The 17,594-nt window shown below is 40.7% G+C and overlaps 1 protein-coding gene across 1 annotated transcript in view; it reads left to right on the forward strand.

Annotated features, from left to right (window-relative positions):
* Window positions 1-17,594, forward strand: part of chrnb1 (cholinergic receptor, nicotinic, beta 1 (muscle)) — a 30,466-nt gene that overhangs the window by 6,855 nt on the left and 6,017 nt on the right. Inside the window, 6 exon segments of the mRNA XM_030753860.1 lie at window positions 3,208-3,252; window positions 3,772-3,881; window positions 8,636-8,744; window positions 9,325-9,469; window positions 9,694-9,879; window positions 10,533-10,756. Of these exon segments, the coding sequence (XP_030609720.1) occupies window positions 3,208-3,252; window positions 3,772-3,881; window positions 8,636-8,744; window positions 9,325-9,469; window positions 9,694-9,879; window positions 10,533-10,756 (819 nt within the window).

The following is a 17,594-nucleotide window of genomic DNA, read 5'->3' on the forward strand; positions in this document are numbered from 1 at the left end:
TTCCTTAGGCTGTATTATTAGAAGGCACCACATACATTTCCATTGTTATGTAGATGATATCCAGTCTGATTATCCACGGAGTCAGATGACACACACCAATTAGTTAAACTGCAGGAATGTCTTAAAGACATAACGGCCTGGATGACCACCTGCATCTAAATTCAGGTTTGTACTCAGCCCTACAAACCTTAGAAACATGGGCCCAGTTTCCCGTACAGGGATTATGTCTAATCCTGGACTAAATACATTTTCCTATTGTGGTCTTCATTAACTTTTTCCTTTTAGTCTAGGACCATGCTTAATCCATGACTGGGAAACTGGCTGATGGTGTCTAACCAGATACTTACTCTGTCTGGATGGCATTACCTTGGCAGCCATTAAAACTGTGAGGAATCTTGACCAGGATATGTCCTTCAGCACATGTACAAATATGTAGGATTGCTTTCTTGAATTTGTGTAGTACCTCTAAAATTAGAAACATCCTGTCTCAGAGTGATGGTGAAACACTGATTCATGAATTTATTACTTCTAGGCTGGGCTAATTCATTACTATCAAGCTGTCATAAAAGCTCTCAGTTGATCCAAACTACTGCAGTGAGAGTACTGACAGGGACTAGAAAGAGAGTGGATATTTCTCCAATATTAACTTCTCTTTATTAGCTCCCTGTTAAATCCAGAATCTATTTTAAAATCCTTCTCCTCACATAAAAGGGCTTGAATAATAAGACCCCATCTAACCTTAAAGACCTCATAGTACGTATCACCCGAACAGACCTCTTCACTCTCAGACTGCAGACTTATTTGTGGTTCAAGGGTAGTAGAATAGGAGGCAGAGCCTTCAGCTTGAAGGTTTGAATGAGCTCCAAGTTTGGATTTGGGAGACAGATAGTTTTCCTGCTTCTAAGATTAGGCTTCAAACTTTCCTTTTTGATAAATCTCATAGTTAGGGCTGGATCAAGAGTCCACTTTGCGTTTAATCACTAGTTATTATTAATCTTTGGCTCTCTTCCACAGCATGTGATTTGTCCTGGCTCCCTCCCCTCACTCCCCAACTGGGGGATGACTGCCCTTCTGTGAGCCTGGTTCTGCTGGAAGTTTCTTCCTGTTAAAAGGGAAGTTTTCCATCCCCTTTGTTGGCAAGTACTTGCTCATAGGGGTCATCTGATTTTCAGGGTTTTTGCTCTATTATTGTAGGGTCTTTACCTTACAATAATGTGCCTTGGGGCAACTGTTGTTTTGATTTGGCACTATAGAATTAACTGGTTATGTTTGACTTCAAGCTCTAAACCCTCCTGGGTTACTGGTATTTTCCATGCTGCTCCTCTTTTATTCTTGAACATTTTATCTGAATTGAGTTTTTGCAGACTGTATGCCTCTTCCAATGAAACCTGAAAATGTGAAACTCTCAAAATTGGATGCATCAAGGTCTGTGGCTATGCTACAGTAACTGCACACACTAACAAAGGGCTCCATGCTCTTAGCAGAAAGCCTTTGGCTCCTCTGATTAAGGAACGACTCTGCTTCTGAAATGTAAATGGAAAATTTAACTTCCATATTCTAGATTGTGAATGTATCCTGGTGCCATCTGGATTTAAACTCACGACCAGATGGCAAAAATGAGTTCTTCTGAAGTGTAGTGAAAAAAGTACTGTATTTTTATTCATCCATGCTGGGAAATAGTGTTTTAGCAGCATGCACTGACTGAGATCCTGCCTGTGTGACTGCATTAAAGGATAAGTGAGTACACACACACACACGGTCACTTTATGTGTTTCTCATTTTCCATTTTGTTCTCTTCTCCATGGCAATTGAAAACCAACACACATACTGCATCTACACAGTGTCTAGAGAGAGCACACTCCTTACACCTCCATTCAAGGTCACTCTGTCTCTGTCAGAGAGAGAGGAAGTCACATGGGTCCTCTTAAGTTCTGGAGTGGGAGTATCTTGAAAACTGACCCCCTTGGATACTTAGTCTGATGAGAACTAGTCAGCTGGGTACCTGCAGAGATATTATTAACACTGGGCTTGACAGATACTGATAGGTAGGCAGATGTGTGAGGTAATATAGTAAGATGTGTCTGTGTGAGTAAGACATCCAGTGTCTGCTGCCCCCACTCCCTCTTCTTCTTTGGTCCCAGCTGTCCCAGTTGGTGTTTTAAATAGCAGGCTGGGACCACAGAAGCTTAGCCAGAGTGTATGACTTGACCTTCCCACCATGAGCACAACAATCCCACAATGCAATTCATCTCATTTTTGTACATGCAAAAATGCCAGTCATGCAGCAAATTCCCCCATGTCTCTGTCTCTTTTGTAAAAGAGTTGTTTTGTCCTCCTGCTTTTACCGCCTATGTTTATTTAAACTTATGTCCTAGTGGTTCCAGCACTATCATTAAAAATTCCTCTGCAATAATGTCAATTAACATATCTGGGAATTTGTCAAAAGATTTATTACAGAAAAATCCAGCAAAAATCTTGCAGAAAAAATAAACGTCTGAGCAATGTTGAGATTTGGTTAATAAGTGAAAAAACATTCAGATGCCTTTGCGAGTTGCTGAAAAAAGGTCTAGCTTAAATGCATCCGTAAGCTCCCCAGACAACCAGCAGATTCAAGCTCCGACCTTCCTTTTTATGAACTGGCATTGCTTATCTCTGCACCATCATGTCCCCACTACACTACCCCTGAACATGGTGCCAAATAGAGGATCATTTTTAACTATCTAAAGGCCCATAGTGCCAAGTTCATCATTGTGTATGAGTACTATTCCCAGCCATTTGGTAGGAATGGTACTTATATAGTACTTTTCTACTCTATTTAAGCACTCAAAGTTCTTTCTTACTACAAGCCTCATTCACCCATTCAATCACTTTTTTATACATCTAAGCGCTTTTTAAAAATCTAACATTCACACACACTGTGGATGCAACTCAGGGTTCAGTATCTTGACCAAGGATACTTCAACATGCAGACTAAAGGAGCTGGGGATGGAACGACTGACCTTCTGATTAGCTGATAATCTGCTCTACCTCATGATCCACAGCTGCTCCAAATGCCAACTTGGACATCAACACCAAATCTTTAGTGCTGTTAGGTTGTTCTTTGTGCATAACCCTGTATGTATCTGTATCCCTTCAAAGTAAAACAATAATCTGAAGCAAAGATATCTGCCATTACTGAAATACATCATTTTCATATTCTTATTTCAGAATATGAAAAATGAAGAAATGAGCACCACTGTTGTCATGAATCTGGTAAGTCTATTTGCATGCCTGCTCGTCATACATGCAAATTAAAGTCAATCTTAAGCCTATAGAATGAATTATCCAGCAGCTTTCTGAGTGTACTCTAACTGAAAAACTATTTCACATCATACTGAGTAGCTCATCTATGACTTCTCCAGTGGCAGTATGTTTATTAACATAGGGCCTCATCCTTCGAGTACAGCTTCAGTGCCAATGCCCACTGTGCATATAATCAGTAGAACAGTTGGAGTAGTCATAATAGCAGGCAAAATGAAAAAATATGCAAATTGCATTTTGTTATGCAAGGACAACTGCACAGTGAAGTCATCCCTGTGGAATCTAATTACAGAAGTGGAGAAATGAAAGATAAACCGATGCAATGACAAACTGGTTGCATTTGTAAATGTAAAGTTTCTGCTTGGTGTTATTTTTCTTGTTCTTTAATCCCTCCTCTTTTCATGTACTTGTGGATCATTACCATCTCTCTACATATTAAAAAAACTTTTTTTTTGAAAATTGTTCAAACAGCAATGGACAGATTATCGGTTGTCGTGGAACAAGAAGGAGCATAATGAGATTGAGGTGCTGCGTATCCCCGCTGGGAAGGTTTGGCTTCCTGACATTGTCCTGATCAATAAGTAAGCACAAACACTGCAACTCACATTGGTATTAATTAAACAATATCAAAGACTTGAAAGGAGAGAGTGTTTGACCTCTTTGCTGTCAGTAGGCTCTGATGGGGAGTTTGTAACTTCCTGTACTTAGTAATGTGTCTCGTCCTTGTGTGAAATACACAAATAAAACATGGAATCACTATGAAGCAAATATTTTCATATCAAACCCCTACATATCTATCATATATTTTTATGAAATTGAACAAATTGCACGTGCACAGTTTGCAGCTGCGGCCACTGGAGACCAGGTGAAGAACCAGGTAAATTATAGTAGTGCTCATGTGTATTGGCAAAACTATACATCACAGCATTAAATTAAAGATTTAGATACAGAACAGCAAGTTTGGTCTTTTTCTTCCATTGGCACATGCATACACGCGCCCATTAACACCACTGTAAATATCCCCACTGCTCCATTCATCAACACTTTATAGGCAATTAAGCAGCATGGCTCCCTAATAACTGAGCTGAGAGCACTGCTCAGCTACTTCAGCTTGTGAGGCGTTCATTTAGAACCGCACAGATACATACAAATATGTACATCCACACAAATGCAAATGTACGTGCGTTTCTCTCGGTATGAGCAATGCTGGCCATTTTAGCTGCGGCGTTTTCACGTGGGGGGACACATTTTTGGGCTCAGTGTAAAGACACACGCTTCTCATTGTTAATTTATCAGAGGCATAAAACTCAAACGCTGTACACTGGCAGAAGGCTAAATCTGTGCCTAATTGACTTAATGTCTTTGTTGTGTATTGTGTTATGAGCTTAACAGCTTTGCATGCATTCAACACTGGCACTTAGAAGTGCCCCATGAATTGTGTCAAGAATCTCCATTTCATCCATGCCACTTAAATTGTTTAAATGTGGGCTCTTAAACTACGGGAGTGCAGCTAAATGTTGATGAGCTACATAGCTGTGGTTTTTGCTTTGTCTGTCACTTCTGTGCTTTAATGTGAAAAAACAAAACAGACAAAGGCTGAGGGAGAGGAAGTGAGGTGATATGAAACAAAGACTTCAGCTGAGATTCAAACTTTGAATGCTACTATTATCTGACTTTATAACCTGAGTCAGCAGCGTTAGCAGAGTGTTATTGCTTCAGTCTGCTAATAATGGCTCACTGGTGCAATTGCAGAATAGACACACCTCACTGTCACATTTTAGTTTATGCTGCCCAGATTTTCTCACTGAGCACTCTCAGCTATCTTTGCAAAAGCAAAGTCATAATAAGCCATCCATCTCCACCACAAAATAGACGTTTTCCTAAAATGTGGAGGAGTTTCTGACCTTTACAAAAAAGTGAAACCAAAAAGTAATTTCTTGTCACAGTTTTACTCAATTGCTTTGGCACATTTCTTGAAACAGTGTTAAAAATACATTTTCCAAAGCAGGTCCTATATGATGCAAAACACTATATCATAAATGCAGTCCTGTGGAAAAAAAAGAGTTTTCACAGGACTGCATGGAGTTCTGTTAAAAATTAAGTACACACTTACTTTAGAAATTAAGAGGGCAAGTAGCAGCCAGATGCTACCAGTCAAATGCAATTCAGTAACTGGTCATCAGCAAGTGTGAGCACCTCTATAAAAGCAGATGTTTTGGCAGTTTGCAAATCTGGAGAATTCAGGTATGTGTTAACATAAAGACATCAGTAATGATCTTGTTGCAACCCATCAATCTGGCGAGGCTTACAAAGCCATTTCTAGACAGTTTGAAGTCCATCACTCTACGATGAGAAAGATTTTTTAACAAGTGGAAGACACACAAGACAGTTGCCAATCTTCCAAAGAGTGAACCCCAAGGTCAGAGTGTGCAATACTCAGACAAACTGGAAAAAAAACCCCAAGAGCTTCATCTCATACTCTACAGGCCCCAGTTAGCATGTCAAATAAAATTTGTAGCAGTTCATTTAGAAAAAGACTGAACAAATATGGCTTGTTTGGCAGGTTTACCAGGTTGGACAGATCAGCCCAAAGAGGCAATGTTTGTGCATAATACATAGTGCCAGGTTTGGCAAAAACCAAACACAGCATATCAGCACAAACAGCACATGCAATCTGCCAAGCAAAGTGTTGGAGGGGTGATTGAAGCTTGTTTTGCAGCTGCAGGACCTGGGCACCTCGCAGTCATTGAGTTGAATACAAACTCCTCTGCATACCAAAGTATTCTAAAGGCAAATGTGAGGCCATCTGTCCGACAGCTAAAACTTGGCTGGCATTGGGTCATACAGCAGGAAAGTGTATCTACAACAGAAACAAAAAAAAAAATCATGAAGTCCAGATCTCAATCTGACTGAAATGCTGTGGTAGGACCTTACAGAACCTCAAAGAACTGAAGCAATGTTGTAAAGAAGAGTGGGACAAAATCCTCCACAGTGAGCACAGACAGTCCTGCAAATATTACCTATTTGCAGATAAATCCCTGTCAGCATTTATAACAGCCGATAAATTTAAAAAGTAAGGAAGAGGTGGGAGAAACAGCCATGTTTGGAGTGCTCTCCAACTTCCCTGTTGGCACAACTTTTTTTGGACTGTCTGTCACAAACACAAACAGCTGATCTGAGCAGAGCAGAGTGTAATGAAGTAATCCACTACTTGTTATTAGAGTCGTTTCTGGTTCTCTCCATTAAAATGAAACTCCCCTAAAAATGAGAGATTTTTAATTTCTTTGGAAGGGGAGAAAACATACAAATTCAGCGGGGGATCAAATAATTATTTCTCCCACTGTATTTTTTGTAGCCCTGCAACAGGGTGGCAACCAGGGTGTCCCCTGCCTCTCACCCTATGACAGCTGGGATAGGCTCCAGCCCCCCCCCAGTCCCTGCAAAGGATAGGCGGAAGAAAATGGATGGATGGATTTTTTGTTTCACGATACGCCAAATGTTTGGAATTGCAGGTGGACTGGACTGCAGGGAGGCCAGTTCAGTACCCAGACTCTTCTATTATGAAGCCATGCTGTTGAAATACATGCTATATGCTATGTAGCATTGTCTTACTGAAATATGCAAGGCCTTCCCTGACAAAGACACTACCTGGATGGGAGCATATGTTACTCTAATTTCAGAATTGATAGTCCCTTTGGGGTAAGCTGCCAATTCTATAGCCACTAATGCACCTCCATAGCAGCAAAGATTCAGGCTTTTGAACTGAGTACTGACAGTAAGTCCAGAGCACACAGCATCCATATTTTCCAAAAAGAATTTCAAATTTGGATTTGTCTGACAGTTTTCTACTTTGCCTCAGTCCATTTTAAATGCTTTGGCTCAGAGAACGTGGCAGCTTTTCTGGATCATGTTCACATATGGCTTCTTCTTTTCCATGATAGAGCTTTAAAACCTGCATTTAACCTGCATGGTGAACTGTGTTCACAGACATTGATTTCTGGAAGTGTTCTTGAGTCTTCAGTCTTGTCCCTTATGTACAGAGATTCCTCCAGCTTCTCAGAATATTTGGATGATATTATGTACTGTAGATGATGAGAAAGTCAAAGTCCCTGGTTTGATCTTGGGAGACAAACCCCTTTAGGTTTGTGTCAGAAGGGGCATCTGGTGTAGAAATGCTGCCAGTTCAGCATACATCATCTGATGCACCTTTTGGACATATCAGTGTTGTATTTTTGGCATCATCGGGTGTTTCGGGTCTTACAAGAGATCCTCCAACCAGGTTTGATCAAGCCCCAGCCTTTGTCCAAGTGGCTAACTACATTGCCTATTCCATGGGGCTTGCTGTGCAAATGCCATGCAAACCCCCAGCAGACCACCTCCACTGGCATGCATGTGGCCTTCCATCCATTCCTGCAGCAATCCTCCACCAGCTCCTGGTATTTTGCCCTCCTTTGCTCTTGTGCCTTCTCCATCATGTCCTCCCAGGGCACTGTCAGCTCCAAAAGCATCAGCTTTACGAATACCTTTATTAGTCCCACAATGGGGAAATTACAGCTTTCTTGTTTAGGTATGCACCAGGATGATGTCCAGTCTCAAGGCAGACTAAGGGATGTGAAATGGGATTTTCAGTTGTCGATCTAGATCAGCTGACATCACCCAGTCTTGTGCCATGAAAAGCAAACCACTCTCGAGTCTGGCCCTTGGCTCTTCTCCTGTTCTGATAAACCTGATAGTTCTGCACATGCTGTTGGTGGGCCTACTATCACCGATCCCCTTTCTGATTGAACTCTCCCTTTGTAATGCTGCAACAGGCCTTGGCTGGTGGGGGCTCCCCATGTTGCACTGAGTGTTTCTTTTTCACTATCCTCTTTTCACTCCCTGTATGTTTATACACCGCTTTGCATTTAATCATTAGTTATTATCAATCTCGGGCTCTCTTCCACAGGGTGTCTTTTGTCCCATCTCCCTCCCCTCACGGCAGGTGGCTGCCCCTCCCTAAGCCTGATTCTGCTGGAGGTTTCCTCCTGTTAAAAGGGGGTTTTCCATTCCCACTGTCGAAGTGAATTGAAAGTGAGTGAAACAAAAGACCAATGCAGGTTTTTTTTTGTGAGAACAGTGTTAGTAAACTGTTAGACAACAGAACAAATGTGATACAAGGCAGTTTGGTACAATACAGCATGAGGTAAGTCATGCATTCTGTGATATGACATCATCCATAGCATAAAATGCAATACCATAAAATATGACACGGCACATTATGATATAGTACGATGTAGTGTAATTCAAATTTTGATTAACAAAATTTGGCTAATTTGTATTTCATATTTGTTTTCAGTAATGATGGGCAGTTTGATGTGGCCCTGCATGTCCATGTTCAGGTGTATAGTGATGGCAAGGTAACCTGGACCCCTCCTGCTCTCTACTGCAGTTCCTGTGGAGTCAAGGTAATATACATAGATATACTAAACTTCACACAAAAAGTAAGGAATAGCAGACTAAGTTGTTTGGCATTGGCAGAAAAGATCTGGCAAGGTTTTCATGGGCACAACCCACATATACTCACCACCGCTGCTCAACCCACAAAAGCATTTTCTTAACAAATGTGACATCATTTAAGGGGAAATAAACAGGCTTTTCAGTGGTATAAAATTTAGTGCCAAGAAGCATTGTTACAACAAAGAAATAATTGACCAAACACAATTTCCTTACTTTTTGTTCAAGTTTATATTTTTATCTTCAGTTCAGTTTCTTCTAAGCTCGGACCAGTGGCGGTGCCAGGGGGGTGCCAGGGGGGTGCTAGGGTGTGCTATACCTCCCAATGGAAAAGTCATAGCACCCACGTAGCCCCCCGAAGAAAATAGCTTGTGTCTGTGTGTGTTGAGAACTGAAAGAACAAATGATCCTTCATAGCACCGTCAGTAAAATGCTTAGCCCCCCCTTAGCACCTGCAGAAAAATATTTCTGGAGCCGCCACCAGCTTGGACATTGTTTCCAACTTGTTTAAATGCCAGTTTCTGTGTCTAGGTAACATATTTCCCATTCGACTGGCAGAACTGCAGCATGCAGTTTCGCTCCTACACATATGACTCGACTGAAATTGACCTGCAGTATGCAGTGGATTCAAAGGGTCGGGAGATCCGGGAAATCCAGTTAGACGAGTCTTTCAGTGGTAAGTACAGAAAGACTCATATGATACATATTCTCAATTTTACATTATTAGGTACTTTTGGTGTGTTTTTGTGTAATATTCAAAGTATTGTCACATTGTGTTTCCACTTTGACTGTATTTACACTTTTGCATAACCCCTCTTGCGGTCTGCAAATGGGCTGTTAGTGTAATATTATTAAATGTGCTAATCTTATTTGAAATCTAAGCTGTGAATGTTTCTCCAGAGAGTGGTGAGTGGCACATCAGACACAAGCCAAGCAGGAAGAACATAAATGATGATGGGTACGAGGAAATGACTTTCTACCTCATCATCGAGAGGAAGCCTCTGTACTACATCATCAACATCATCATCCCCTGCATCCTCATTACTATCATTGCCATCTTCAACTTCTATCTGCCTCCTGATGCAGGTTTGCAAAAACTGCATTCAAATCTTAATGATTTTAAGAGATTTAAAGCTCTCTTTATATGACCACCTGAGCTATAAAAAAGTTGTACCTTGATGTAGCATAGGCTAGATTACACTGCCAATGATCTCTAAAACTGCCGAAGCCTTGTCCCAATTGAGTTTGGGTGGTATTTTCAAAATGGGCAATCACACATCTAGCTAATTACAAAGGGATCCAAATTCAGAGTAAAATTGTTTCCTGGAGAACAGTTGAACTGATAACCTTAAAAATGGAAATGAGAGGAATACAACTGAGAGTAATCAACTTGGCACTGTCCGTAATCTTGCAGTATAACTTATCATGTCGATGTACCCAGGTAAAAAACGTGAACCACCTTTGTAGCACAGACCTCTGGTCACTTGCAAACATGGTTTGTGCACAGCATGAACCAAGGAGGCTGTGCTCTGTTGCCCAATCAGCTTCATTTAGAATGGGAAATGTATTTTTCATTAGCATCATTACTGGTAAATTGCATTCACCAGATTCTCCTTAAATCTCAGTCAGTTGAAAATTGAACAAACCTTGGCCCGGTAAAGCTTAATGAGTCATAACACAGGAACAAGAAATGTGCTGTGGCTCTGACTTTCCTAATAGTGTTTTTTTTTCTTTGCAAGGTGAGAAGATGGGTCTGTCAATCAATGTGCTGCTCACCCTCACTGTGTTCCTGCTGCTGCTGGCTGATAAGATCCCCGAGACCTCACTGGGTGTTCCCATCATTGTCAACTACATTATGTTTACCATGGTCCTGGTCACATTCTCTGTCATCCTCAGCGTTGTTGTCCTCAACCTCCATCATCGCTCCCCCAACACCCACATGATGCCCATGTGGGTCCGCAAGGTGAGCCTCTTGAGTTCAAATGATTGTATAGTTCAGGGTCACACAGTGATACCCTACTTGAAATCTATTTTGCTTGCTTGGCACATCTCAGCATTCAAGACTTCACTGAAGGAGTAAAACTTGTGCTTCTTAAGAAATAGGCCTTGTCTTTAGCTGTGTTGTTACAGCATCTTGCATGTATAGCTCATTCATCTGAAAAAAAATCTTCTAAAAACGCACTTATCTGACAGTAAGGAAATAGAGCAAGAGACAGGTTCGGACCATCAACTCTTATTAGTGTGGCAGATAACCGTTCCATAATTTTCCAAGATGGCCATCATTTCCAGCTTAGATATTTTAAGATAAAATTTCAACCACTGGATCAGTTTCAGAGGTTTTTATACTTGATGTCTATGTTTGTGACTAACTTCTCCAAAATGTTCATTATTACTTTGTTTAAATTATAATTTAAACAAACAAGATAATTGCAACAACACATTTACTATGACAATGCAGAAATCCTCTTTTAAAGTTATTTCTATATTTTTTTAGACACAGGAAGTAGGATCCTTTATCTACATTAATTTTTCCATACATATTAGAGGTTGGTCAAATGTAATGAATCATATACAACCAAGTTACAGTGGCCAGCTTCCTTCAAGGGTGTCTAGTTCTGAGAGTTACAGGCCTAGGGATTTTTTTTAATGATACTTTTAGCACTATGGTGCTATCAAGTTTAGACTACGTTCAGACACATGATTGTGTAAGGAGTCCAATCATGAGATACAGCTGAAACAAGAGTGCTACCTGTACTCCTGCTTCCCCTTTAGTAAAGTAACTGGAAAAAGTAATCTCAGAATTCTGAAGTAGATTTCTATATTGTAAACAAATTGTTGATAACCTTCTGGGAAAGAAAGAAAAACCCATAATGGTCACTGAAATAACTTCAAATTGACAAAAGAAATAATCAATAAAAAATTTAATGAAAATGAAATAATGAAGATCAGACATTGCTTTTGAATTATGGATGAAATGAGGGTACCCCTAGAATTTTTTTTTTTGTTTGTTTTTTTTAAGTTGACCATAGGGACCTGATAAACTAAGGTGTGTCCTGTAATTAGCATTAGGAGTGTCCTCTAACTTGTAGTCAGTCAGTCTGCCTATTACAAGGGTAAAAAGTAGTCACTGTGCTGTTTGGTATCATGGTGTGCACCACACTGAACCTGGCCCACAGAAAGCGAAGGAGAGAGAGCTTTTCTCATGAGATGAGAAAGACATTTATTGACAAGCATGTTAGAGGTGAAGGCTACAAGACCATCTCCAAGCAGTTTGATGTTCCTGTGACTACAGCTGAACATATTATTCAGAAGTTTAAGGTCTGTAGCCAATTAAAATCGAAGAGATGGATAATAGGAATGGCAACCAAAGAGCCCAGAACAACTTCCAAAGAGATCAGAGCTGAACTCCAAGATGCATCAGTGTCAGATCGCACCATGTGCACCAATAGTGCACTTAATGGTAGATGACCGAGGAGGACATCATTGTTGAAAGCAAATCATAAAAAATGGGAGACTGGAATTTGCCAAAGCCATTGACGAGCCACAAAGTTTCTGGGAGAATGTCCTGTGGACAAAACTGGAGCTGTGTGGCAAGGCACATCAGCTCTGTGTTCACAGCTACTGTACAGAAATTAGCATACCAAGAAAAGATCACTATACCTACTGTGAAACAAGGAGGAGGCTGAGATATGTTTTGCTGCGTCTGTGCAGGGTACAATGAAATCTCAAGAGTATCAAGGGATTCTGAAGCAAAATATGAAGCCCAGAAAGCTTTGTCTCTTTTGCAGTTCATAGGTCCTCCAACAGAATAATGACCCAAAACACACCCAGGAATGGGAAAGAACAAGACCTTGGACTATTCTGAAGTGGCCTCCTACAGTATGAGTCCTGATTTAAATCCTCTTGAACAACTGTGGAAGGAGCTAAAACAAGCAGTCTGGAGAAGGCACCCTTCAATCCATGAGCAATTTGCTCATGAGAAATGGACCAAAGTACCTGTCGACAGGTACAAAAGTCTCATTGAGAGTTACAGAAATCACTCGAATGCAGTAATTGCCTCAAAAGATTGTGCAACAAAATATCAAGTTAACGCTACCATCATTTTTGTCCAGGCCAGTTTCATTTATTTGGAAGAGAGTGGGAATGACAGAAACTCAGTCAAAGAGTCATAGGGCATAGAGGTCACCAACTTTCTGTAGAGTTCTGACCAAACCTCCAAACTTCATGCGGCCTTCAGATTAGTTCAAGAACAGTGCATAGAGAGCTTCATGGAATGGATTTTCAGCTGCATCCAAGCTTTGCATCACCAAGTGCAATGCAAAGTGTCCTATGCAGTGGTGTCAAGCATGCTGGACTCTAGAGCAGTGGAGATGTGTCCTCTGGAGTGACGAATCATGCTTCTCCATCTGGCAATTGAATGGACAAGCCTCGGTTTGGTGGTTGCCAGGAGAATTGTCATGGTCCTTTCACTCAGTGTTTTGAGTTTATTCTTGGTCCTTAGTTAGGAGTTTTTCTAATTTATGAATTCCTATGCTCTTGTAATTAGATTTTGGATTACATGATGGAGTTCACAGTTGTTTGATAGGTTATTTTGGTCCTTGAGTTCTAGTTATCCTGCCTCCCCTATGCCTTGTACATTCTCCATCTCAGATTGGTGTTTAGTTATTTCCTGTTTTATTTTGCTGGTTTCGTTTCTTGCGTGCATTGTGTTCAGTTTTGCGTCCTCTTGTCTCATCAGATTCTGTTCACCTGTATCTTGCTTTCCCAAGCTATGTCCTATCTCCCTAATTACCTTGTATATTTAAGCCCACAGTTTTCCTCGGTCCCTTTTCATGTCCTCGCTCATGCTGTGTGCACCTTAGTTCCATGTTTTCCTTTTTATCTCAGAATTTTTGCATTTTTGGCTCCAGCCTAGCCTTTTTTGTATTCTGAATTATTTCCCTGTGAGTTCCAGCAATAAAACTGACCTTGAGTTTATTCTCTGTCTCCAACCTGCCTGCCACACAGCGACATATGACGAGAACAGTACCAAGTATAAAGTTTTCAGGGTTGTTTTTCAGGAGTTGATCTCAGCCCCTTAGTTCCCGTGAAAGGAACTTTTAATGCCAAGCATACCAAGATGTTTTGGACGATTTCATGCTCCCAAGTTTAGTGAGTTTAGTGTGGAAGAACTCGACAGGTCTGACCTCAACCCAACAGAACACCTCTGGGATGAATTAGAGCACAGATTGTGAGCCAGACCTTCTCATCCAACATCAGTCTCTGACCCCAAAAATGTGTTTATGTAAGAATGGTCAGAAATTCCCATAAACACACTCTCATTTGAGAGGCTTGAGATGAGAGATGAATCGTCTTCGTGAATCTCAAAGAAGTCCAGTCGCCTTTTTTCAAGCTCCCGAGACCACTCACGTGTGTGAAGGCAGATGAGCGAATACTTTTGGCAATATAGATATATATATATTCAAGTTTTCTCTAACTGATAATTCTTAATTTACCATACAACCGTATTACCAATAAACACCTAAAAAATGTAATTAATGATGTGTTAATTTGGTTAAAGAATTAATGGTAGCGTGGGTTGAAGTAGGCTACTCAATTAGGTCCACACAGTTCTCTACACTCAAAACGTCATGTTATACATTAACCTCCATCAGTTGCTGTTGCCCACAGTGCACATTGTGTGAAGCTAATTACAGGCGTAAGCAGCGGCTCTGTGCTTTGATCCGAGTTGTGTCATGGTTTCAGGCTACATTCACTGCAGAAAGGCCCCCACATATGGAGCTGATTTCCGTGGTTTAATTGAAGTGCTTGATGCTCGATTGATGGGGAAAGGGAGCAGCATAGTTTGTATTTCTTTTCACCCCTACTCATGAGTGATTAACAAAATAATGAGATGTGGAAGGAGGAAACCTTTGGGCACAAAACATTAGAGGGAAATTTATGATTCTGTATTTATCTTTTCTTCATTTTAAAAGCTTAATTTAAAGATCCTCCCTAATATTTTTCTAACAAACATAGATCAGATGGTAATGTGTAATGTGAAAAGAACAAGTCCTCATAGATTTATCACCCAACTTTGCAGATCTCTTAAGCTAGGTATTCAAGTATGTAGCGACGTCTGGGGCTTAAAGACACTACTCAAAAAAAATTAAAGGAACACTTTTTGATCAGAGTTTAGCATCAAGTCAATTAAACATCTGGGATATTGATCTGATCAGTTAAGTAGCAGAGGGGGTTGTTAATCAGTTTCGGCTGTTTTGGTGTTGATGACATTAACACCGAGTGCACCAAGTCATTGTCCTCTAGTTGGCCCTGTGCTGGTCAGGGCAGGCGTTTCCATGAAGGGAAACATGGCAAGATTTTGCAGGCCATTCATGGAGGATCAAGGAACTGGTACCATTGACTGGCCTCCATGCTCATGTGACCTAAATCCAATAAAACACCTCTGGGACATTATGTTTTGGTCCATCTGACACCTCCATGCTGCACCTCAAACTGTCCAGGAGCTCAGTGATGCCCTGGTCCAGATTTGTGAGGAGCTTCCCCCAGAACACCATCCGTTGTCTCATTAGGAGCATGTCCTGACATTGTCATGCATGCAAGCACGTGTGGGCCTAAATAAAATTTGACCAGTGAAATTTTGGCAAAATGGACCCGCGTGCTGCATAAGTTTTTCACTTTGATTTTCAGGGATGTCCTTAAATTCAGCTGTAGGTTGACAATTTCCTTTTCCATCAAACGTTGTGGCCTTTGGTTCCTAACACAGTCCATATCACTATAGATATGAGGCATGATTTTTTTTTTCCAATTGAGTTCTGCTCTGTTTTCAGTGTTCATTTAATTTTTTTTCAGCAATAATATAGCCAATGTGGAAGCACACTTCCTGTACTGGCCACTTGAGGCATACCCCTTAAGTGAGTGTGTCCCCATAAACTCCAAGAAACTCCCCAAATTAACTGTACCACGCTTTCTACAGCCTGTTCAATGCTGTTTGTTTCCATATCTGATTTCCCCATTCATGACCTGTATGAAATGCAATTTTTTAATATAAGTGATTAGTTTAAGTTCCACAAAGGCCTAAAGTTATGTTTCTTCTTCGGCGTTTAGTTGTGTTCAAAGACACTAAACAGTTGGCTTTTCAGGTTTCCTCTAAGAATGCTTTGTTAAAGCCCATTTTTTACTTCCTAAAACTTGCATCATTAATATCACAGTTAATTACTGATGCATCTTGGGAGACAGCTAGCTGACAATGCCTCGGTGATACCATTTCTTCCAAATATGGTCACGTCACCAGCCACGAATGCAAAAACTCAGTGCTCGAGCACAAGTACAATGTACAAGCCATAGTAGCAGCCACGACCTTTACATGCAGTCAACATATAATTGTGGTCTTCACAGGTGACTCTACTGCCATCAAGTGACCAATGCCTTCGCTTTCACCTGGCAATAGCAGCTGTGGAATCACTGTAAAGGACAGATTTAAACATCTCTAGTTTATACATCACACACAGTATCCATGCTGCGTTTTATTCCTCCTCCATCTTGGTGGATGAGTTCAGCATTTAATTTTCTTTCTCCAGCCATTCAACACAGATAGCTAAGTCACACTCCTCCATGCTTCTGAAGTGCTTTATCAGCCCTGGTGATGCTTTGGATGCTCTTGAGTACAGTGCTTGTGTCTCTCTGTGGTGTCTGCCTGAGCAGCACATAGACTCAACAGCAACACTACCCGAGTTTCAGCAGCCACTGCTGAGGAATACAGTATTTGTAGATGAAGTACTGCTCTCTGGGGTGCTGTTTCCTCTCTTAGTTCCCCTGCTCATTGTGTTCAAGCTGTGGGAAATTAGACGCATGTTACATAATATCTATAAGAAAAATAGTACAGTGGAGGGGCCATTAGGGATTTAAATGAATGACAAAGTGTCCCTTTGAGAAAAAAAGAGATTCAATATTTTTAATGTCTCTTCATGTGTGTGTTTGTTTATGTCTGTGTGTACTAGTTAATGTGTAGGTCTCTTTTACTTAGGCTCTGTTGACCTTTGTGTGTGTGCAGGTGTGTTTATATTTTGAATTTCTAATTGATGACAATAAAAACTGTCAGATCACATTTGACCTATCACAAATGTCCATAAATGTCCCATTGAGTGCATACCAACACAAAATACTGAAGTTTCTTTGGACACCTCTTTAAGATCTGCTGTCTGTTGGAATGGATCTTCAGTTTTAAAAACTTCCTCTGCCTCACAACCTGAATCACACGCCACATGTTAGTTCAGGGCTTCCATTAAGTTAAGCTCATTAATAATCCCAGCAGATCAGCAGAGCTCAGTGCCAGTGCACATCAGGTTATGGCTCAGCTGATACACTTTAACACATCTAATTGGCATATTTCATATAGGGAACTTTATTTAAGCTGTTATTTTGAGCCTGCTCAGCTGTAAGTCTGCAAGCTGCTTTGCAACCCGCCTCCACGCTACCTCCACATTTTCATCTATGCAAATGGAAGGGTAGTGAGGGCACAGAACCAAGCGTGCTGCAGAATATAATCTGCTGCAGATGAAAATAGTCTCCTCTGGATTATAGTGGTCCTGACTGTATTATCTTAGATATTGACACTTAATAGTGTTAAAACTGTGAGCAGCACAAACCGATTAAACGATGATCAAACGACTCAACTTTCAGTGTTTGAGAAATCATTAAAAAAACAATTATTTTAATGTAATTTGAATGAATTATTTGTTATGTTTAGCTCCAAATTTCAGAGGTGCATCATCGCAGAGCAACACAGATCAGCCGATCCA

The sequence above is a fragment of the Archocentrus centrarchus genome, chromosome 18, assembly GCF_007364275.1.
Source record: "Archocentrus centrarchus isolate MPI-CPG fArcCen1 chromosome 18, fArcCen1, whole genome shotgun sequence".
Lineage (NCBI taxonomy): Eukaryota > Metazoa > Chordata > Actinopteri > Cichliformes > Cichlidae > Archocentrus > Archocentrus centrarchus.